This window comes from Ochotona curzoniae, unplaced genomic scaffold (genome assembly GCF_017591425.1).
Source record: "Ochotona curzoniae isolate NIBS_2020 unplaced genomic scaffold, NIBS_Ocur_1.0 contig_832, whole genome shotgun sequence".
Classification (NCBI taxonomy): Eukaryota; Metazoa; Chordata; class Mammalia; order Lagomorpha; family Ochotonidae; genus Ochotona; species Ochotona curzoniae.
The window spans coordinates 4,234,302-4,259,163 of NW_024466580.1; the positions used below are offsets into that span (position 1 = coordinate 4,234,302).

Sequence of the window (24,862 nt, forward strand, 5' to 3'; positions counted from 1 at the left end):
GTATTTGCTGGAGTATCTCTCAGAGTCCTTACCTTGAGATTTCACCATGGTATGTCAGGGTAGTCGGAAGGGTGTGATGCATTACTTTCAAGCTGAGGTAACAGGTAGGCATAATCAGTATCTTGAAGTTTCACTGCCAGCTCAAACAGTTGAAAACTAAAACTGTAAATTTTAAATCATTAGGTGAATATTTTCAAATACAGTTCTTAGATGCCTGTGATAATGCTAAAGACATCGCATAAGGTGTATGTCCTTGCAGTATTCAGTTATGCCAGCTTATAAATATTCATCTTCTTGGAGAAGATCTACCTTATTATGGTAGAGACTCTTGACAGTATTTTGACTATATAAGTTACAGGATTTTTAAGTGCTTTAATAGTTACTCAACAGTACTCCAAAAAGTTCATGAAAAATGAACTTAAGAGTTTATCTTGGGGAAAAATTGAGATCTATGTTGAGTGGTTTTTTTTTTTTTCAAAATACATATCTCCCATGAGGTTCTTGGAGATTTTAGAGTACGTATTTTTTCTTTATCTTTTTTTAATTGTAGATGATGATATCAGTGGGAACTCTTTGTAAGAGATGAAGTGTATAGAGTTCTTTAATAACAGTATAATGTGTGGTCCTAATAATAAAGAAATAATTTGGTATTCCTTTAGTGAGAAGTATGGAAAATAAATTTTTTTCCTTCTACAGCTTAAAGCTCTAAAAGCTTCAACCTACCGTAAGAACAAGTAATAGCCAAGACAAACTCATAGCTCACTAGAGGTTTTGTTTTGATTTTATTTTTTATTGGTTTTATTTCAAGAGCAGAGAAAGATCTTCTTTCATTAGCTCCCTCCTCAAATCGCCACAACAGCTGGCGCCCAAAGTTCCATTGTGCGTCAGGGACACAGCTGCTTGAATCTGTCACCTGCTGCCTACGGGATGTGCTTTCACAGACACCTGGGGTCTGAAGCCAAACGGACTCAGACGCAACACCGCAGTATAGGTGCAGCTATCCCAAGCAGAACCTTAATGGCACTCCGAAGGCCTACTATGGAGGTGCTGTAAAAGACAGCAGTGCTGGAGCTGATGATTTTGGTGCCATGGGTCAAACTACCTTTTGAAATGTTGGCATCCCATCTTGTAGCATCAATTCAAGTCCTGGCTGCTCCAACTTCCAGTGTATCTCCCTGCTAACACTCCTGGGAAAGCAGTGAAAAATGGCCCAAATCCTTGAGCTCTGCCATCCATGGGCGAGGTTCAGATGGAGTTCTAGTCTCCAGGCTTCTGCGTGGCTGTTGCAGCTGCTTGAGGAGTGAATCAACAGTTGGAATATCTGTGTTCTCTCCTTCTGTGTCATTCTGCCTTTCAGATAAATCATGTTTTAAAAAAAAAATTAAAAAGAAAAATACTTTTTCCTGTCCATGTGTTACGTTAACAGTCTGAGCAAGGTTGCACCCTGACAGAAAGATCATGCACTGAAACACCCAGAGCAGTACCTGTGCAAATGGCCATTCCAGAGATGGGACCATGTTGTTGCATCCCAGGTGGACAGTTTTGTTCATGTTAAAAGCTCCTCGAAAATGACCACATGAAATTTGATTGGTCTGGTGAAATTGAGTCAGTTGAGAAGTGTACAAGTTGGTGTTACAATTAGGAAAACATGGAAGGAAACAGGTGTTTGGCCTGGAAGAGATACGGTTTTAGATTTGGACAACTCATGAAACTTGCCACAGTCCTTCATAGCGATACTGCCACTGTGATGGCCCCTGTGCCTCCTCACTGCAAGGAAGGTTCTATATGTCCATAAAGAGTGGCTGCAGCAGCTTGTGGGTTTTGTTTTGTCTTAGGAGGAAGATCTTCTGTCTGATGGTTCACACCCCAAGTGACTGCAATGGCTGAAACTGAGCTAATCCAAAGCCAGGAGCCGGAACCTCTTCTGGGTCTCCCACACGGGTGCTGGGTCCTGAGGCTTTGGGCTGTCCTTGACTGCTTTCCCAGGTCACAAGCAGGGAACTGGATGGGAAGCAGGGCCACCAGGATTAGAGCCAGTGTCCATATGGGATCCCAGCCCGTGCAAGGTTAGAATTTTGCTGCTAGGCTACCGCACTGGGCCCCAGCAGCTTGTGTTTGATGCAGCATCAGTAGCTATCATACAACAATCCAAATTGTTACGAATGTCTGAAAATCAACTTTCCTGCTTCACCAGAGGCAAGGGTCTGTACAAAATTCTTAGCCACCAGCTACCACTGAGAACAGAATCTTCTAATGTCCAAAGGGAGCTTTGTGTTAATAATATAAGACATAGGGACCAGCATTGTGGCATATGCAATGCCAGCATCACATGTGGGCTCTCATGTTTGTCCCAGATGCTTTGCTTCTAGTCCAACTCCATGCTAGTGGCCTAGGAAAAGCAACAAAAGATGGTCCTGTCACTATGTAGGAGACCTGGATGAAGCTCCTGGCTCCTGGCATCTACTTGACCCAGTCCCAGCCATGGCAGCCATCTGGGGAGTGACCCAGTGAACGTGAGATTCCCCCTGGCCGCTCCAGTCTCTCTCTCATCAGCTGTCGCTCCCCTTTCCTCTCTTTCCGTCCCTCCGTCCCCGTCGCAGGCTCACAAACATGCTCTGTGACTCCTCTGTGGAACTGACTTTGAAATGAATTACAAAAGAGAGAAATAAGAATCTAAGAAACGTGAGAGTGTCACCTCTAGAAATATCATTTGACTGTCACGTTGCTGAGTCAGTTCAGTTGAAATTTTAATCTGTATTGTTACATTATCATCATTGCAGAAAACATTTATGGGGGAAAGTTTATATAGAGTTATTACTTTGCTAATCATTGCATAACAATGTAATTATTTCACTCTGCACTCTCCATGGTATGAGTAGAACTCTACATGTGTGTTGGACTTTGACCTTTTGTTTAGCTTAGAGTGATTTTTAAGTTTTAGCTTTTGGTGCATTTAGTATCCCTGAGAGAGGGAATGGTGCCTTTGTTTTAATGTTCGTATGTTCATTATCCCCCTGAGTTGGCAGGTTAAAAGGCACACAAAATGAGTGTTTTGTTTTACATACATCTAATACTTTATTTTTTAGAGCAACAGTGGCTTTTTTTTAATGTTTTATTTTTCATTGGAAAGGCAGACTTACAGAGAGTAGGAGAGAAGAGATAGAGATCCTCTCTCTGCTGCTACATTCCCCAGATGGCTGAGCGCGTCCTGGAGCCTGCCCCAGGACCCCTGTGCCCCAGGACCCCTGTGCGGGTGTAGGGGCCGAAAGACCTGAGCCGCCAGCCACTGATTTCCCAGGCCATAAACAGAGAGCTGGATCAGAAGTGAAGCAACCAGGACATGAATTAGCACCCATATGGATGCTGGTGCTGTAAGGGAGAGGATTAGCATGCTACACTGCCACACCTATCCATTGTACTCCATTTAAATCCTAACTTTTTTTTTCTTTTGTCTCTTAATTTGAGAGATGTAAACGTGGATAGATAATTCACTCCCTAGATGCTTGCAGTGACTGAAGTTGAGCCAGGCTAGAGCCGGGGAGCAGGAGCTTAATCTAGGTCTCAGTCTGGCACTTGATTGAGAGGGTCCGAACTTCTTGAACCATTACTTGCTGCCTCCCCTGGCATGCAGTAACAGAGACTAGAATCAAGAAAGAAGCTGTGACTGAACTCTAATATGCAGGTAGGCAATGAGAGTTCACTCCTTCACTCCACAGGTCAAATACCTGTCCCTCAGCCAGCTTCTAAACAAACTGACATGCTAAAGTCAGTCCCAGGCCATATGTTTTTATTTGCATCTCCTAGAAATAGTACATACATGGCCTGCGTACATCAGCTTATCTGTCCAAATGTTTTTTGCAAACCTTTGCATATGAGCTTTAATGTTACCTATATTCTGAATAAATTTCTAAATACTGAAAAATAGATGTTTATGTCCATGGTGACCAAGTGGTCCAAATGCTGGGACTTTTTCAGTGTTTATCCTAGGATACACTGAAGTCTAGCATGTAGTCCTTTTTCTTGAAAGAAAAAAAATGAAAATTCGAAGACACAAATGACGTTTTTTTTCTGAAATAAAATGCAACATTATCTTGTTTTCCATCTCATATCTAGAGTAAAAGCAAATCAGAAGGATGAAGGACAACTTGGGTACATGAACAGAAAGGAAAGGCATATCATACGATGGCAAGGGAAATCAAAGCATGCGCACCAAGGGCAGACGCATGAGCAGGAGTAGGGCTTGGGAAGCGCGCTTCCAGGAAGGTAGAGGTGCCGGGGAGGTAACTGAGTGCCTGCTTTGACAGGCCCTCAGTGGATCTTTGATTGAAATGCAGAGTAATAGTGCCCTGAATGGCCGCTGAGTCATAAACAAGAAATAGGATTAATATTCTTTATTCTAACAGGGCAAAATATAATCCTGTTACATTTTCCAGCACAAATGATTAAATAATTTTGGATGACTTAAATGCGATTAGGTTAGGTTGGGGAAAAACTTCAATGGAAAAATTGCTTGTTTTAGCTAATTCAGTTGGTCCAAAAGGGAAGACTTTAGTTTTGGATTCTAAATTTCCATCAGGAAGATGTTTCATCCTGTGTTTCCACTAACAAATTTATTAAATATTTTCACAGGTGTATAATATATTCCCAGCTATTAAAGTTAATATATCATAGATTTATTTTTATTGCAAAGTTAGATATACAGAGAGGAGGAGAGACAAAGAGGAAGATCTGTCCTCTGATGATTCGCTCCCCAAGTGACCACAATGGCCAGTGCTGCACCGATCTGAAGCCAGGAGCCAGGAACTTCCTTCAGGTTTCCCACACAGGTGCAGAGTCCCAAGGCTTTGGGCCATCCTCGACTGCTTTCCAAGGCTACAAGCAGAGAGCTGGATGGAAGTGGAGCTGCCGGGATTAAAACCAGCACCCATATGGGATCCTGACACTTTCAAGGCATGGACTTTAGCTGCTAGGCCACGCTGCCAGGCCCAATATATCATAACTTTTACTAAAAGCTTGATTTACTCATTTATTGCAGTACAATTTGTAAATAGTAAAGACATTGGCAAAATTCCTCATCTGGTGAGAACTGACAAGTTTGTTCAATCCATTATTTTATTTACATATTCTAGACTTTTTTTTTCTCTTTATTTTGTTGATAATCTTTACATGGTTGATTAGAGCACAAAGGGTCAAGGGCTAGAGGAAAGTGGGTAAGACCATTGTTATCACATTCTCTTTTTTTCCTTCTTGTGTCTGGGGGAAGGGAAGAGATAAGGGGAAAAGCCACATCCAGCCTCCCAGCCATCCCACGATCCCAGATGTGGAGCCTGCTCCAGGGGCTCCACTCAAGTGGTTACATGCTCTAGGCTTTTTAAGTCTCTTTGAAAGTATTTGAAAAGCTGAGAAGATGGTCAAGAGACTACCAGTCAACTTTAGGGGAATGCCAAAACAAGAAAACTGATAGTGTCAGAACACTATCAGTTCCACCTGTAAGACATTTGCCAAAACTAAGCAAACTTCCAGTTCTTCAAACCAGAATGACAAGAAGAAGGGATGTTGAGGCCCAGTGAGTATGAAAGTTAAGAATTCCTGGAAAAGTTATTCTACACATTAACAGGACTATACACTAGGCTTAGACCTGTCCCCCTTCTCCAAGCTTCCAGGACTGTTAACAAAGCTATCTGCGCAGAAGACCCTCTGTAAAATCAAAAAGGAAGGGAACTCCATCCCTGAGAAGTTGTGATCAGATTTCTGTTCTGCTTATGCCTACTCTGGGAAAACCGAGGAATTTCAGTGAATTTACTTTAGGTAGTGCTTACAATCACCCAATAAAACCAAACAGTAAGCTTTTCTGACAGAGGATGGCATTCATCGTAGCCTCTCAGGTCAGTCCCCTAATCTTCAAGGACAGTAACCAAGGAATACAAAGAAACAAAACAGAAGGAACCAGTAGAGGAAAGTCAGTGAGACAACACAAAGAAATGACATAGTTCTCAGACAAAAGTGCAGAACAGATTCACTCACCCTCTAACAGAGTCAGCAGGCTTAGACAGTAACGGCAAAAAGCAGTAAACTAAAAACTTAGCCATTTTGATGGGGGTGCAAGTAATTCTACAACAGAAAACTGAAACTAAACTATCAACATCTTAGCAACACAAGAGAAAATGGGAAGTCAGAGAATAAATTCAAAGAAAATTGCCTGAATCTTGTGCAGAGAAAAGTGATGGTGGAGGCTAACTAGGAAACAGAAGTGTGTGGAAGATAAAGTATAAACTTATTGGATGTCCTAAAAAGAAAAGCCAAAATGGCTGAAAATTTTCTAGAATTAAAGAAACCAGCAAATCCCAAACAGAAATAAGAAGAAATGTAAACCTTGATACAGCCTAAAGAAACTATAGAAAAGTCTAAAAAATGGCATTATCATCAAAGGAATAAGTGAGTTTTTAAAATAAATACTTTAAGATTTATTTATTTTTATTGCAAAGTCAGATATACAGAGAAGAGAGAGAGGAAGATGTTCCTTCCAGTGATTCACTCCCTAAGTAAAACGCAATGGCCAGTGCTAAACCAGTCCGAAATCAGCCAGGAACTTCCTCCAGGTCTCCCAAGTGGGTGCAGGGTCCCAAGGCTTTGGGCCATCCTCAGCTGCTTTCCCAGGCCACAGGCTGGTTGCTGGATGGGAATTGGAACTGCCGGGATTTAGCACTCATGGGATCCCGGCACTTTCAAGACGAAGACTTTACCCACTAGGCCACCGCGCCAGGCCCGAATATGTGACTTTTTTAACATCAGAAATCAGATATCTGGCATGATCATCCTGAATGTGCTTAAGAAGAAATTATCAAGCTAGATGTTTATATACGATGAAAATATCTTTCAAGAGTTAAGTTGAGGGACTCACAAGACTGGCATCCCATATCTGAGCTGCATTTGAAATCTCAGCTGCTTGGCTGGCAGCCAAGGTCCCTGCATCTGGGAAATCCAGGTGTTTTGGCTTCTGCCACCCACATGGGAGGCCTGTGCATAGTTGTAGGTTTCAACCTAAGATTGGACCAGTCTCGGTTCTGGTCATTTGGGAAGTAAAGCAGCCAGGTTGGAAAATCTCTCTCTTTGTCTCTGCTGTTTCTGTGCCTTTCTGTCTTTCAAGTTGAAGATGAATAGTAGAATTCATCAACAAATTATTGCTAAAGGAAATTCTTAAGCGTGGAGTTAAGGCAGAAGTGAATACAGAAGAAAGAACTCGTACAAGAACCTATGAAGTGCCAAAGGAAGGGACAGATACCTGAATAAATATCAGCATTTCTGGTGTAAAAATATTTCATGAGTGTTAATCGTAACAAAATATCAGAGGAGAACCAAGATGGCAGAATAGGGTAAGGACAAGTTTAAACAGAAATATTAACCAGTATGAAGCAAAGAGGGCACTCTCCAGGGAACAGGAAAAGAAAGAAACAGCAGAGGAGTACCTGGAACCTGACAGACACAAGAAAGCAGCAGACTCAATGCTGTGGTGTTGCAGTGACTCACACTCCAGCAGCATTCAGCAGGCTGCCAGAACTCCACCAGCAATCAGGTGGGAAGGGACTTTCACAGGGAGCTTGGGAGGTGAACCCAGCTAAAGATCTGCCCATCTTGCTGGTCCATTTGATTTGACCAAGAGCAGAGACAGAGCAACAGGTCCCAGATGGGCAGTGTGGCAACAGGGTGGATTTCAGAGCCCAGAGTTTAATCGGGCAACATTTTGTTTAAGGAGGCAAAAGCTATGGGATAGAACTGCATGCACTGAACTGGGAGTGAACTCATTTCTGGCTCAGTGAACTGCAGCAACGTGGCACCCTACAGGTTCCACCCAAGACAGGTCTGGGTAGCCCTCAGATCTGATGGCCAGCAGATGAAGAACTCTAGTAGTAGCGTTTTAGGCGCCATTTTGTATGGTGTGGCAAAGACTGCAGGGACAACTGTGAGCTGTGCTTGCACTGAGCTCAGCTAGAACTCACTGAGTTAGTGGATTGCACTGGTCCTGCAGGAAAATAATACGGACTGTGGCATCATAAGGGTCAAAATAGGTCCGTGTGGCCCACAAACCTAACAGTCAACGGGTTCTGGCAAGATCAGTATCACCAAGAACTTAGCTATGTAGGACACCTGTTGTCTCTAACCCTGGGAACTGCTCCAACTGGAAGTGGGAGAAAGGTTGTACAGACAGCGGTGCAGCCTCAGCATCGTATCACAGGAGGTGGAGAGTGGTGAGATAAAAGCTGTGGCTACAGAGACCATGGTGGAAACCTAATGTAAGAACCCAGACCTGGAACTTGCCAGAGGGAATGGCACAAGTGACTGCAAACAAAAAGCCACGTACCAAATGCAATAAATAAAATTGAGCTGTAAACCTGTGGGTGACACAGCTTAGAAACCTGCCCCAAGGAGAAGAATCTAATAACCAGAAGTACAATGAGCAAGAGCAAAAGAATAGACAAAGGTACAGTGAATATTACTGAAGACTCCCCTGCAAAGGAGCAAAAGTCTTTATCAATCTCAGAGTTAATCAAGGAAAACATAAAAATGGGGAAAAAGAATTCAAAACATTTGCTATAAAGCTTCTTATCAGCAATGAGAAGCACATAAAGCAGGAGTTCAAGGAATTTAAGGAATATGTTACACAAAAAATAGCAGCAGTGAATCAAATGAAAGTTGATATATCAGAAACTATGAACAGTGGAGAGTCTCCAAAATAGAATGAAGAAGGCAGAAGAAAGAAGCTCAAAATTGGAATATACTTCCTGTCATTGGGGGAAGCAAACAAAACGATGAAAGCAGAGCTGGAAAAAGTATTCAAGAATTGAAAGACACTGTTAAGAGGCCAAATATATGACTTATGGGAGTCCCAGAATGTACAGAAAGAGAAACTGGTTTTACAAATATATTTAATGAAATAATCAAGGAAAATTTCCCTAATCTAGAGAAAGAATTGGGAAACAACATCCAGGAGGGGCACAAAACTCCCAACAGGCTTGATCGAAAGTGATCTTCACCAAGACACATGATCATCAAGCTCTCTTCAATTGAACATAAGGAAAAGATCCTTAAATGTGCACGTGAAAACAGTCAATTGACATAAAGGAATGCCAAATTAAACTCACAGGTGACCTCTCACAGGAAACTACAGGCAAGAAGAGAATGGAGTGACATATTCCAGATTCTCAAAGAAAAAAATTGTGGGCCAAGGAGAATGTACTCAGCAAAACTTTCTTTTGTCTTTGGAAATGAAGTAAAATTCTTCCAGAGTAAAGAAAAGTTAAAAGAATATGCCTCTTCCAGTTCTGCCCTACAAAGGATACTTCAAGATGTTCTCTTGACAGAGAAGAGGAATAGCACCCACCAAAACCAAAGGCAAACAGGAAAAACATCCCAGTAAAATAACAACAGAAGACTAAATCAATGAACAACCCATTCCTAAAATGACAGGGCCAAATTTCTATCCATTGATATTAACCCTGAATGTAAATGGCTTAAACTCATCAATCAAATGTGATAGATTAGTAGACTGGATTAAAAAACAAAGCCTATCTATTTGTTGCCTACAAGAGCACATTTCACCAACAAAGATCAGCGGAAACTGTATCTCATGAGCTTTGATTTTTTTTTGTTGTTAGTTTCATCCCTTCAAAGCACTTTCTTCTGATTAAATTCTTCAGTGACTGATAGATCATACAGTGGCAACATTTTCTTCAAGAAGGTTCTAGATTTTCAATTCTTCAGCGAAACATTAGCAATTCAGTAGCATGTTATTTAACTTCATGGTGGTGATTTTTTTTTCTTTCTGCCGTAATTTTTTTTGTGGCTTTTCAATTAAGGGGATGTATAGTAACTGTGTAAAGGAGACTATCACATCTAGCAGCATATAATTTAACTTCATGGCATTGTAAATTTCTATTTTCCTGTTGTTGATTTTGTTTTGTGGCTTTTCATTTAAGGGATGTATCGTAACTGTGTAATTGAGACTATCATATCCAGATGTGAGGATACAATGTAGTATGCATTTCTGCTTCCAGGCAAAGATGGAATGAAACCGTTTACTATATGACATTAGGATTTTTTTTTAATTGGAATGGCAAATATACAGAGAGGAGAGACAGAGAGGAAGATCTTCTGTCCGATGATTCACTCCCCAAGTGAGCACAACGGCCGATGCTATGCCGTTCCGAAGCCAGGAGCCTCTTCCGGGTCTCCCACGCAGGTGCAGGTTCCCAAAGCTTTGGGCCGTCCTCGACTGCTTTCCCGGACCATAGGCAGGGAGCTGGAAGGGGATAGGTGCTGCCAGGATTAGAACCGGCGCCCATATGGGATCTCGGGCCTGCAAGGCGAGGACCTTAACCACTTGTGCCACCGCGCCGGGCCCGACATTAGGATTCTAAACTCACTGCCATTGCCCATGCCTGCTATGATGGGCATTTGACTGTTTATAAAGAACTATGTTATAGTTATCATATAGGAGAACTCAGTGATGGGGGAGGGACTTATGAAGGGGATAAGGGAAATCCCAGGGCCTATGGAACTGTATCATAAAATGAGAATAATAAAAATAAGTAAAAATTTTTTAAATTTTTAAAATATCAGACATGAGACCAGTGTTGTAACATAGCAGATAAAATCAATTCATGTGAGTGCCAGTTCAGAAACAGCTCCCTGTTGATGGCCTGGAAAAAGCAGCAACAGTTTACCCAATTGTTTGCGCTCTTGCCACCCTGTGGGAGACCAGATGAAGCCCCTGGCTTCTGCCTGGCTCAGCCTTGGCAGTTGCAGCCATCTGAGGGGTGAACCAGAGGATGGAAGATCTCCTCTTACTTTAAAGTTAATAAATCTTTTTTTTTAATCATACAATAACATACACATTGCAGAATGGAATAGTAGTAAATGAATCTCTAAAAACCTTTTAGTATCTTAGTGGAAATAAAGGTTTTGATTAACTTTAAGCTTTGGTAAGTATATAATTTCTCAGGTTGAGAGGAACAGGATAGAGAGGGAAGGTTGTGTAATTTCAAACAAATAGAAGTTGGGAAAAGTGATTATTATCACTTCTTTTTCACAAGTAGATTCAGAAGTGTGTTCAGAAATGCAAAGGACCAACAAAAACCAGAATGTTCAGGGAGCAAGTGAGCCAGTGAGAAGACCTGCTGTCCTGGATATCGGGATGAATTTTAGAGTGTTGGCATCCAAAAATTAGCTAATACAAGGACAGACAAGCAAATGGAACTATAAAAAATCTGGAAACAGACTCGTGCTTATATGTACTTGATCAGTCGGTGGCACTAAGAGAATCAAAAGATAGCTTAATGAAATCAACTCCAGGTGGATTAAAGACTTAAATTCCAAAGACAAACATAAATTTTCATGATTTACAATGGATGATTGATTCTTCTTAGAAAGACTTTTTAAAACTACATTCTTTTGTATTTGACGCAGATTAGAGGATGGAGCTGTTCACTGCTTCACAGTTCATGCTTCCACAGCAGCCAGAACTAGGCAAAGTTAGAAGCCAAGAACCTGCTCCAGGTCTCCCCCAAGGGTGACAAGTGCTAGTGACTAGTTATCGCCTGCTGCTTCCTAGGGTATCTAACGACAGGAAGCTGACCCAGACACTTCAAGGAAGCAGGCGTGCTGAGCAGCATCTTAAACATTAGGTTGAGTACCCTTCCTTAAATAAAACTAGAGGAACAGATTGTAAAACTGTTGATTATCCAAAGAAACCATGAAAGACAAGCCACATAACATGGAAAGATACAACTCCGAAGAGGCTTTTCACAGACAAGGAAGCTTAGTAAATGCATGAAATGGAATTCAACATCATTAGTAATAAGGGAATAAAACTTCTACACAACCATCAAGTTGACAAAAATTGTGTGATTCCAGCAATGCTACGTGTTGGGATGCCGAACAGCACAGCTGTTAAATTGCTGGCGGTAATGCAGATCTCGGTTAGCCACTTTGGAAAAAGAGTTAAGCGTTTGTTTATAAAGCCGAAGAGACACGCATTCTGTGACCCAGCAAATCCATTTCTAAGCATGTGCTCCAGAGAAAAACTTGCACCTATGTATGTTGTTATTTGTACAGGAATGTTCACAGCAACACTATTTGTAATAGCCTGAAAGTGTCCATCAGAGATGAAATGAATAAATGCCTCAGTACAGATAAACTTGTTCAATGTGCCAATGTGAGTGAGTCTGTGATGTTAAGGAAAGAAAGAAGACAGGTGCATACTGTATGACCCAATGTATATAAACTGCACTATACTTTATACATTGTGACAGTTGTTGGCAAGCTTTCCTTTGAAGGCCAGGTAGTAACTACTTGGCGAACTGCCCCATGTGGTGATCAGTGATCACGTCCACAGCTACTCAGCCCTGCCACTTTGTGTAGTACCGTGGCAGCCCTGGAGTGTGCCTGCTTTGTTGCAACAAAAAAAAACAGTTCCTAGTGTAGGGACATGTTTGAACAAATCACTTGGTCAGGGAAGAGTGAATGGGGAGATGGTCACTTTGTCTTATAAATGCCACATCAAAGCACAACACTAAGTTGTGTGTGCAGTAATGCTCATGTTTCCCGAAGTGGTTGTTAACTGTTTCATATTGTGTGGATTTTCGCTTCGTTTACATTTGGACTGCTCTGCTAGATTTCTGGAATGTGTATCATATTAAAAAAAAGTAAGATGTTAACATGACTGTTATCTTACATATTTTAAGTCACATACATATTTGATTTAAAACATAGAATACCACTTTTTGATTAATAGTTCAGAATATGAACTCCATAGAAGCTTGAATGTATGACTTGCAGTTAACGTCTTGGCTGTCCTTTCTTTCTCGGATTCACAGGCTCTGTAGATGAAGGTGTTACTGAAGGATTACCAACACTTCAGAGCACTTCTAGCACGAATGCCCACGTGGATGACGACGATCGGTTAGTACTAACATAGCATATAGTCTTGGAAAAATTTTGTTTACAAATCTAAATTTCTAGCATTTCTGTGGTAATGGTGTAAGAAATTTATTGGGACCTCACTTGAGTATGCTTTTCAGATAATGAGTTAGCATCACCATTATTATAAATTTGATAAGTTTACTTAATTGCAAATATTTTTTTAAATTCGTATCCAGTGGTTTTTGTAATACACGCGTAATACGACAGCACATGTAATAGCACAACTTTAACTTTTTACACATGATCCTAGCCAAAAGGCCGAGAAGCGATCACAACTGTAGTCTATGTTGACAGGCTGGGTGCTATAGGTGAATCCCAGCCCACCATCTATTTGAGGATTTTGTTTTTGTTTTTTTAAGATTTATTTTTATTGGACAGTCAGATGTACAGAAAGGAGGAGAGACAGATAAGATAATTTTCCATCTCCTAATTCACTCCCCAAGTGGCCGCAACGGCTGGAGCTGACCTGATCCAAAGCCAGGAGCCCAGAGCCTCTTCCAAGGTCTCCCACGTGGTGCAGCGTCCCAAAGCTTTGGGCTGTTCTCAACTGCTCTCTCAGGCAACAAGCAGGGAGCTGGATAGGAAGCCGGGATTAGACCCGACACCCATATGGAATCCTGGCACATTTGAGGCAAGGACTTTAGCCACTAAGCTAAAACCTCCACCATCCTGTTTGTAATTTAAAGTGTTAATTAGAACACAACCACACTTATTTACATGTTGCTTTCTGTTTTGTTTTTTGTCACATAAGGGCTTTTGCTTCACATACTTCTTCCCTTTCACATTGTTGGCTCCTTTTTGACCTTCAAATCACTACAGTAGTGCCAGTTGGCAAGGAGGCTTTTTTTGTTTGTGTGTTTGTGTTTGTTTGTTTGTTTTTAAGTGTCTTAACATAGGTGAGGGGATTATAGACCCATGCAGGTCTCTGGGAGGGGTGGTGAGGGGAGCGGTGTGGGAAACACCTGGTCTTCCCTCCTATGACTGCAGGGGGTGGGAGAGATGGTGCACTACTCCTTGATGCCAGATCACATCAGTGCCGGGGGACAGAGAAGGACCCCTGAATTTGTCCCAGGGACCCTGATGGAAGAAGGAAGGTCTTGAAAGTGCTACTTGAATAGTCTTGATTGTTCTGAGATAGTTTTGGTGGCTTCATTGCACTGTGTGTGAGATACCACTTCCCATGCTTGTCAGCTGTCTGTATATATTTTGGTATGTCCATAGTCTTAGATACTTGATGGAGACTTTGGCCTTGTAGCATTGTTCAACCTGCTCCTTCTCTCTTTTGGTGAGGCACCAAGGTCTTCCATTGAATCGGAAGACAATTGTCCTGTCTTGTGTGTATTCCATTATGTTGTCTCTCCTTACATGCAGTTAGCAACAGGGGCGGCTCTGTCCCACAACAAGTGCTCAGAGGCCAGACCAGATATCCATGTGGTATTCCCTGAGGTTGGGGTTTGGTGGAATGGAACCATCAGGCTAACTCCTAAAACCCTACTGATTGGATCCCAGATCTAGCTCTCAAATATGCCAGTGCGTACTGCAGTTTGGCCTGGCCCAGCCCACCCCCAAGCCCAGACTTGCGTACACCAGCGGATACTGCAGCCTGTTCAGGGTGACCCTCAAGAACCCCAGGCCTGGGAAATCAGTAGAGGATGGCCCACGGCCTTGGGACCTTGGGACCTTGAGACCCTGCATACCCACGTGGAAGACCCAGAAATAACTCCTGGCTCCCAGCTTTTGATCAACTCGACTCTGGCTCTAGCAGCCACTTGGGAAGTGAACCAGCGGATAGAAGATCTTTCTGTGTCTCCTTCTCTATATGTTTACCTTTCCAATAAAAAAGGCAGTGTGACAGAGAGACAGTATGTTAGTGCTGCAGCCCACCATAACTTGGCTCAGCCTGTGTGCACCAGCACGTGCTGTAGCCCAGCCTGGCACAGTCAGCACCCAGGCCTGGTTCCTGGGTGAACTGCCAGGTACTATATCCTGGCCCAGCCTACCTCTCACACACCAGAAGGTGCTACAACCTGGTCCAGCCACTCCAAGACCCAGTACTTACTTGTATCTATGGGTGCTGCAGCCTGGTCAGGGAGATTCCTGAGGATCCCTTAATAAGTTGACTCCCAGATCCAGCCTCAGTTGTTCCAGTGGGTGCTGAGGCCTAGTCAGGGCGAGCTCCAAGAACTCCAACCAGGCCCATGCCCAGGTCTAGCCACTGCAGCTGGTACAGCATGACTCAGCCTGCCCCATACTCAACACCTAGTCGTATCAATAAGTGTTGCAGCCTAATAAGGGAGCCCCTGTGTACCCCTCAGGTCTGCTACTAGACCCCACCCTTCTGTGCCCCACCCTTCTGTGCAGCCTGGCCTGACCACAAAGAACTACCAAACCTGCCTCTAGACATGGCTCTTACAAGTGCCTACAAGTACTACAGCTTAGCCTGGCCCCAGCCCCTTGTGCATGCAGATCGTGGCTTTGGCCTGACCCAGGGAGGCTCTCCAGATTACTCCTTCTGATCCAGCCCATCTCAGCCTCCTCAGTTATCTGAATGTTCAATGACCCAGTCCATGGAAACCCTCAGAAATAATTTTATATATATCAAATAAGCTTCAGTGAGCCCCATTCCAGCCCATCCCCAGTCCCCCAGCCTCCAGCAGTGTGTGCCTCCCCACAATCCCCATCATGCCCTTATGGGGACTGCAATGGTACTGGGGTAGTCCCAGCTAGTGTGTATTTATGGTGGCACAGTGCAAACTCTACCCACTCCCCCCAAGAATGGGAAATTGTGCTGGCACCCTGGTATGGTTAACACAGAATTAACATTAACCAGGCCCACAATGTCCACCAGCTGTTGGCTGCTTTTCTCCCAGCTGTGTAACACTGGCCTAGGTACAAGGCAGCCTAGGCCATTGTCTACAGCTGGGTACAGGGAGGCCTTTCTAAGCAGCACCCAATCACAGTAGGATCCTCCTACTTAACTTTCTGCTTTGATAGTCTTGATTCGTTGATTCTCACCCCTGAGCATAGACCTTAGTTCCTAAAGACTGGTGCCTCCTTAAGGAGACTCTGGAACAAGTGTCAACAAACAAGAGGGACTCAAGGGACTCTAACCGGGTTTATTATTCATGAATAGCTAAGTCTGAGAGACCACAATCATCTCAGTGAATTACCAAAAGCATAAACAAGTGTTTCTGCATTTCTTAACTTCAAATATTAGTAGGTCTTTTGTCTTTTTAAAGATTTTTTGGGCCCGGCGCGGTGGCGCAAGTGGTTAAGGTCCTCGCCTTGCACGCCCGGGATCCCATATGGGCACCAGTTCTAATCCCGGCAGCCCCGCTTCCGTTCCAGCTCCCTGCCTGTGGCCTGGGAAAGCAGTCGAGGACGGCCCAGAGCTTTGGGATCCTACACCCACGTGGGAGACCCGGAAGAGGCTCCTGGCTTCGGATCAGCATAGCATCGGCCGTTGCGCTCACTTGGGGAGTGAATCATCGGACGGAAGATCTTCCTCTCTGTCTCTCCTCTCTGTATATTTGCCTTTCCAATAAAAAAAAATAATAAAAATAAAAATCTTTTTTTAAAAAAAAGATTTTTTTTGAAAGGCGCATGTACAGAGGGACAGATTTCCATGCACTGGTTCAGTTCCCAAATCTCCACAATGGTCAGAGCTAGGCCAGTTGAAAGCCTAGAGACAGCTGCTTTCAGGAATCCCAAGTGGGTACAGGAATCAAAGACTTGGGCCATCTTGCACTGCTTTCCCAGGCACATTAGCATGTAGGTAGATCAGAGGTAGAGTAGCTGGGATTCAAACTGGTACCCATATGGGATGCTGGCACCATAGATGGGGGTTTAACCTAAAATGCCATCGTGCCAGTCCCTTCGGAAGTTTATTAAATGCTATACTGAATAATTGGGAGAAAGAGGAGACATGAAGTCCTTTCTAGGGATTCAGTTTTCTTTAAGGGAGGAAGAGAAGGAGAAATAGAGCAATAAATAGGGAATCCTAAACAATCCACAGGGAGTTCTCATTTGTGGTCTGTATAGGAAGGCCACTACAGAAGCAACAAATGAGTCAAAGAAGGCTTCCCAGAGGACAGTCTGACTTCTAAGCTACATTTCATAAAATGTGCATTACCTAGTGGAAGAAGGTAGGCAACAAAGTTAAATACACATAATTACAGTGTTGATAGAGATTATGGCACATTGGAGGGCTTGTTTGGCCTAGGCTGTGAGACAGGCTGGAAAGACAGAGGTCTCTGGTTGTAAGTGCTTTTGCAGGCCTTCCAAAGGAGTTTAGACTTACTCTGAAGATAGCACGTGTAGAGGTTTATACATGTGGCTAACTGAATCCTGTCATTGTGCTTTTAGCAGGCAGGACAGAGGGGTGTAGAGCTAAAGAGACTTCTGAATTCAGATCCTCATCAGACTTACACTGACGAGGGTCTGTGGTAAATATTCATACTTCGTTAAAAAGTCTGCACTTGTTATGCAGTAGCATTTTTTGTTTTATTTACATAACAGCAGATTTCATTTTCATAGTGTAAGCTCATGATGATATTACCCTCCCTATTTCCATTCTTCTTTCTTCCTCTATTTTTTCTTTGAGTTTTTGTAGTAGCATACTTTTAATTTACTTTGTAGTCACAGGTATAATCCTCCACTAAAAAGTTCAGGAAGTAGAAAGACCACTATTCTACAGGAGTGTAGACAAAGGCTGTAAACAGTAGTCAGATCTCCTGGTGTCGATTTCATTCGCATACGTTACTTCTTGTATTTCATGTATAAGCTATCACAAATTAAAGAAAACATGATATTTGTCTTTTGGGATCTGGCCTATTTCATTAAAAGTAATGGTCTCCAGCTGCATTCTTTTTGTTGCTAAATACAGGATTTGTGTAATCTGACAGTTAAGCTATTTTAAAAAGTCTTTTAAGTGTTTTTTCTTTAGTTCATATAGCACTTACCTGCAAAAATATTTATTCAACTTAAAAATCAGAGCCTGGTTGCCTTCTTTGGTCTGTTTTTTAGATTGGAAAATGTTCAGTATCCCTACCAACTCTACATTGCTCCTTCTACCAGCAGTACAGAACGACCAAGTCCAAATGGTCCAGACAGACCTTTTCAGTGTCCAACCTGTGGGGTGCGATTCACCCGTATTCAGAACCTAAAACAGCACATGCTCATCCACTCAGGTAATGTTATCTTCCCTGTTACACAAGTGAGCACTTTAAAACATTTTCTTTTGGATCCTAGTTAGAATAGAGAACAGGTAGTTTGGGGTTTAAAATAAAAAACATATAGTCAAATATGAGCAGATTAACTTAGGTCTGTTGATTAATTGGAATAGTCAGAAACTTTGCTTAATACATTGGACATAGGCATAAGTTTTCTGATTAAACTTAGGTGGGGTGGTGAGTATTTGACCTACTGGTGAGCTGCTGGCTCTGCTTCCTGGATCCCGTACTGCAGTGTCTGGCTTCCATTACCGGCTCCATTCCACTCCAACTTTTTGCTGGTACAGACCCTAGGAAGCAGCATTTGATGGGCTGCTTGGATTCCTGCCACCTACATGGAAGACGCGGGTTGTATCCACTGCTCCCAGCAGTGTTCAAGAAGTGAGCGAGCAGATGGGAGCTTTCTCTCTGCATGTGTTTCTGTCAAATAAAGATTTTTTTACTCACTGGGCCTGGCTAAAGTCCTCGCCTTGTACACTCAGAATCCCATATGGGTACCAGTTCTAATCCTGGTGACCCCGAAATTAAAAAAAAAAATTCACTGATTGTTTGAAAAAGTCATGGATGGGGAAAGTGGGCAGGGAAAGTCAGAGAGAGATCTTCCACCTGCTGGTTCATTCCCCAAATGAACATAGCAGCCAGAGCTGGGCTGGGCTGGAGCCAGGAAGCTTCTTCCCTAGCTCCCATGTGAGAGCAGGGGCCCAAGGATTTGAGCCGTCTTTCTGTGCTTTCCCAGGTGGGACTTCAGCACATGCCCGTAAAGGTTTCCAGTGTCACAGGTGGCAGCTGTACGTGCTACACCACAGTACCATCCCCAGTAAATTTTAAATGCCATTATTTGCATTAACGCTATGCAAAATATTAAAACATTTAGAGGTGACATGTAAATTAAAATACTGAGTGAGACAGAGAAGCACGAACACATGGTCAAGCAAGTGAGATGACAAGAACATCAACTGGTGTTCTTGGTAACTTCTTGAAATAAAAATTAATTTTCAAAATGTTTTACTGTCATTGCAGTTGTCTCCTAAATTTCTCTGTTCCCTAATTAGTCAGTTTTGAGGTTTCTTGTTTTTGTTTTTAGTGAAAAAGATTTTGATAAATTTTTTGATAGAACAAATTTGAAACAGAGGTGACACATACTTGTGGGTATAACCCTGACCTAATGAGAAACAGATTCTTGCTGCTGTGTTCAGCTGTCGCGTCTCATTTTCCCGTTCTGAGGATAGGCTCGCGCTCTCTGTCCTCGCAGCAATTTCCGGTGGCTCTTAAACACATAGGTTACATAGGTTTGTCGGGGTCTTAATTTTGTTTTACAAAAAAACTTTGATAATGAATTTAAGGAGCCCATGAGTATACCTTGTAATGCACTAATTTTGTATCAGTATTACACTAAATACCCCAAGAACCAGTTCATCAAATAATATCATGATCACAACATTGAGGAGGTGTTAGAATTTTACTTTTTCCCTCACATTTCTCCTTGAGAGGAGGAGTGGACAGGAGGTGGTAATCATTTTTTACGCCTTTTCAGTATGAACCTGTTACTTTAATGAAATGAAATAGCACATGATTTTACATGGTGGCTTTGGCTCTAAATACTGTTTACATTTGTTTCAAAGTCTGTAAAACAGATGATTTAGAATAGATTTTGCTGGTAATTTTTGTCTTCGATTATTACTACTGAATTATAGTTGGGAAATTTGTGAGATTTATGGCACTTGAGTTGATTTTGTTTTTAGATAACTTTGTTTTTGCTTTATTTTATAGGAATTAAACCATTTCAGTGTGACCGCTGTGGGAAAAAGTTCACCAGGGCTTACTCGCTAAAGATGCATCGCCTAAAGCATGAAGGTAAACGCTGTTTCCGGTGCCAGATATGTAGTGCCACTTTCACTTCCTTCGGGGAATATAAACACCACATGAGGGTTTCCCGGCACATTATCCGCAAGCCTCGGATTTACGAGTGCAAAACATGTGGCGCCATGTTCACCAACTCTGGAAATTTAATCGTGCACCTGAGGAGTCTGAACCATGAAGCATCAGAGCTAGCAAACTACTTCCAGAGCAGGTGAGGTGCACAACGAGAACCCAACCAGGAAAACTGCTTTCTAAACTCTCTTCCTGCTTTTAGGGCAGCCTGCTGCGGTTTTTTAATCAGGTTGCCAGCTAGCCAATCATTATTTTAAAATCCCACGATCCGTATTCTAATTTGATAGCTTTGCTGAATCTAAGAATATAAAATTACAAATATTTTAGAGCTGGTATTAAAAGTATTTCTTACAAAACTAGGCTATCTAGACTATCCTCTTGATTTTTAAAAAAATATACTGTTAAATAATTCTGTAGCAGATAAATAGATCTCATTGGCTAGTATACCATGTCAGATAATACTTAATAATACTGAATACTCTGAATGTGGCTAAAAATCTCAACCAGTTCTTTTTTTTTTTTCTATATGAAGAATTTTCCTTTAAGAAACTACAGGTGCTACTATAATGGATATGATTGCTCAGATCAAACATTTTTTTCCTATATTCAGTTTAGAGCTTCATGCTTTTGATATTAATAGTTTATAATAGAGTTGCCTTTCTGATTTATAGGGTGACCAAGGAGATCAGGTTCTAGGTGTAGCTCCACCACTAACTGCTGTTGAGTGAGCATGTCACTTTACAGAGGAAGAAGCTTGACCTGAGAGAAAGATAAAGTGTAAGCTTTCAACAAGATGGGCTCTAAGGATCCTAGATTTAAAAAATTCTGTTGTCTTTTTTTTTTAAATATTTTATATGAATTGTACTTCTGTAGGAATTTTTGGTTACTTAAAAAAATGGAATCTTTATGCTGTAAGTTGCTTTTATTTTTAAAACCTTATTTTTCAATAAATTGTAAATTATTTCTGCATAGATTTTTTTTTCCCTGCAGACCATGCATTCATTTTGTTTAATGTGATCACATCTAATTCTGAGTGTGTGGTTGTCATATTACTGAACCTCAGTTACATATTGTAGTAAACAGGGCTTGCGGCTGGTTAAAATAGATTCCAGTTAACCATTTCTGTTATCTTTATGTGCCCTGTTTAGTGTCCTGTATGTCCCACTCCTTTCTCCAACACCAGAAGACATTGTAGGATATATTACATAAGACATTTTTAATTCTTTGGCAGATTATCAGATTGTTTTTATTAATAACCATCACTCTAAAATTTATTGTTTTAACTCTCCAAAAATTCTTATAGACATTTTAAGAAAATTATTAAAAAAATAACTTTTTTTCTCATATCACCACACAGAGAACATATTCTCTCAAATTGTTCTCAAATTGTTGGTGTATTTTACTGCCCATGCTTCCTATTAGGATCAAAAATAAAACCAACATAACTAATCTCAAGGCGTTCATTTCCAAATTCTTATTCAAAGGAAGTTTATAATTATTTTATTTTAATTTACCAGATGAGATAGCAGGACACATCAGTCATTTTTCCATATTTCTCAACTTTCTGTTGTAGGTGTTATATAAAGTCATTCTTGGGTAAGGACTTGATTATTTAACATACATCAAGTTAGTACTATGAAGCAGGGTTTACATACTTTCTAGTGTGTAATCCAAGGGATGTTAAGCATTTAGTTATTCAGATGACTGAAGTGAGCATGCTGCTAACACGTGTTTCATAGAGAGAAAACTCCTCTACACAGAAGAACGGATATGTAGGTATTCAAAGAAACACTGAAAGTAGGAATTAGCATTACGCCTTGGTCCTAGGGGGCTGAGACCCTTGTGTTTATGACTGGCTTTAGTTCATGTTTAGGAAAATTTGTAAGTTGAAGTTTGCTGAGTTTTCTCTTCATTGAAGAATTAGTGAAATTTAAAATCCCAATCTTGTTTTGCAGTTCAGACCTTTTTATTGTAGTTTATCTGTTAATGGTTTAAAAGTAACTCTGTATTTCATCTTTTGCCTTTTATCTAGTGATTTCCTAGTACCGGACTACTTAAACCAGGAGCAAGAAGAAACCCTTGTTCAGTATGATCTTGGAGACCACGGTTTTGAAAGCAACTCCTCTGTTCAAATGCCTGTAATTTCACAGGTCTCCTCCACCCAGAACTGCGAAAGCACTTTCCCCTTGGGGTCTCTCGATGGGCTGGCAGAAAAGGAGGAAGAGGTGCCAGAGCAGCCAAAGACCAGTACTTGTTCTGAGGCAACCAGAGATGACCCCCCAAAATCAGAGCTGTCTTCTATAACTATTGAATAATTTTGTGACTTGGCTTCATTTTTTTTGGTTTTTGGAAAGTGCCTGTGCTTGGTCTTGTACATTTAATTTAATTTTTTCAACAAAAATAGAATTTGGGAAGAATTTCCCTTTTTACTTTGTAAGCCCTACAACTGATATTTTTCATAACTGAGATTGTTTCTGTAAGTACACTATAACATAATGTTGGAATACAGTAGAAACTATGATACTTCAGAAAAGCGGTTGACTTTACAAAATATACCACTGTCTTCTTCCATTGTTAGAAGTAGGGTAATGGTAGACCATTAGGTACAGGAAAAATGAGATGATCATTAACCTTCCGAGATGAAAGGGCATATGAGAAACAAATTACTAAACTGACAAATGGCCTGAGTAGATGTTTACTCCTACACACAGGATGCTGCACAATATTTTGTAAAGCCTGATGATTTCGAAGTATTTATGGTAAGCTGTCTTTAAAATTATTAGGATAAATACTTCTGAAATCCAGCATACTCTTTTGTTAAATCTTTGTCAGTTCTGTTGTATTTTTTATGATGAAAGGTTGGTAATAGGATAGAGAAGGCATTCGTTACACTCTTACTGTGTCACTCAAATGGCAGAGAATCGTGCCTGCATGTAGTCAAGCTGTGGATGAAATGGCCAGGACTGGAGGGTGAAGTAGGTAAAGCCCAGCTTCACAGGAACTGTTCTATTCCTGCTTTGCTGACTAAAACTAATACTCTTCTGGTGTTTGAATGTTATTGCCTGACTAAATGGATCACCATCCAAATCAGTTTTCCCCTTGCCCCATCATCAATACTTTCCCTTACTATACTGACTGCTACCATATAAAGTAAAAATATTGGAGATATTCTATATTTTATATATAGGCTTATGTATTGGCAGGGATGTTTTTAATGTGTTTTTTGAACAAGATGATTCTCTGTTGAGCTACATTCTTAACTAAGATTGTTTACAAAATCCCATATGACCGTGACATATTGTCCTTGTTCCAAAATATTTTTAGACATTGCCAAGTTTGTTAAAAGCAGTTATTATAGTTTTTACAGAATGTAAGCAATAATGTAAAAGATAAGAAAAAGCTATAAAATGAATATCTATGACTCATCATTCTGGGAAAGAAGAAAATTATTTATACTAACAACTAAAAACTAAATTAATGGGTATCGATTTTTTTTTTTTTTGCTGGCAAAAAAGGAAACTTCCTGATTTTCTAGCTAAAGTTTACCAGATGCTCTGGATTGAAGCATATTTTTCATCGGATGCTATTAAAGCATCTCTGCCCCAATCCTAAATATGAGTGAGTTCGTGAGTAGATATTTGAATCACGTTTGTTCTGTATATGTACCCAAAGCTTAATAATCAAGAAAGCAAAGCATTAGATTAGGTTAGGGAAGAGAAACAAAATGCTGTTCTTTATAGTGACTTTCTTCATTTTTTTCTTTTCATTGATTATGTAATTTAGGCTTTTTTTTTTCACCAAAAATTTTAAAATAAGCAAAAGTAAGCTCATTGAAAAAGAAATCTTACGTTAGGGTTCTTTGTATCTCTGCCTAGTCTGCTGTCCTCCGCAGTTATTCAGATGAGTCGTGAACCTGTTTCTTACCCATTTCCTCCTCAACATGGATGTGTGCTGAGTCAGTGTGGTGATGGGCTTCTACCACCTGTACTTCTTGGACACCAGGGCTGAGCTATTCTCAACACACTACGATACTTATTTTGGCACTGCTGTGTCTCAACTGGGAAGTAAAATCCTTAGTTGGCATGACAAATAGGTCAGTTGTATGCTTAAGAATCATTATTGCTCTTAGTTCCAAGAGGTTTGTTCTTGTTTTTGTTTCTGTTTCTTTTTAAGAACAAGGAGGTGTGTGAGTTTGGCAAGGTTTACTGTTTGAGGATGTCACAGCCGGTCTCCTGTCCCGAGGAGTGTGCGCCTGGGGGAACGCTGCGCGGCCTGGCAGCTCTGAGCTGTTCTGATCATGTTCTTAACACATCTCCCAAACACAAACCTTAGGTCCTTATCGGTGATAGTAAAATACACAGATTTACAAGATTAGTTGGAAAATTTAAAAAGTAACATTTAAATTTATTTAAAAGAGGAATACCTAGATATATCATTTTTTTTTTAAGGAAGGACTCTCTCTCTTTTTTTTTTTTTAATTTATTACAAAGTCAGATATCCAGAGAGGAGGAGAGACAAGACAGGAAGATCTTCCATCCAACGGTTTACTCCCCAAGTGACCGCAATGGCCAATGCTATGCTGATCCGAAGCCAGGAGCCTCTTCCCGGTCTCCCACATGGGTGCAGGGACCCAAGGCTTTGGGCAGCCCTTGACTGCTTTCCCAGGCCACAAGCAGGGAGCTAGATGAGAGGTGGAGCTGCCAGGATTAGAACCGGCGCCC

At 41.2% G+C, this 24,862-nt stretch overlaps 1 protein-coding gene across 5 annotated transcripts in view; it reads left to right on the plus strand.

Moving 5' to 3' along the window:
• The window catches only part of ZBTB44 (zinc finger and BTB domain containing 44), a 70,766-nt gene extending 46,836 nt beyond the window's left edge, over positions 1–23,930 (plus strand). For 2 of the 5 annotated variants that reach the window (XM_040992660.1, XM_040992659.1), the window contains exons 3-6: positions 12,873–12,957; positions 18,004–18,167; positions 19,980–20,280; positions 22,174–23,930. In XM_040992660.1, the coding sequence (XP_040848594.1) occupies positions 12,873–12,957; positions 18,004–18,167; positions 19,980–20,280; positions 22,174–22,456 (833 nt within the window). In that variant the 3' untranslated portion in view covers positions 22,457–23,930. The remainder of the gene's footprint in view (positions 1–12,872; positions 12,958–18,003; positions 18,168–19,979; positions 20,281–22,173) is intronic. The other 3 variants (XM_040992661.1, XM_040992662.1, XM_040992663.1) reach the window with 3 other exon arrangements.
• Positions 23,931–24,862: the final 932 nt, after the last annotated feature.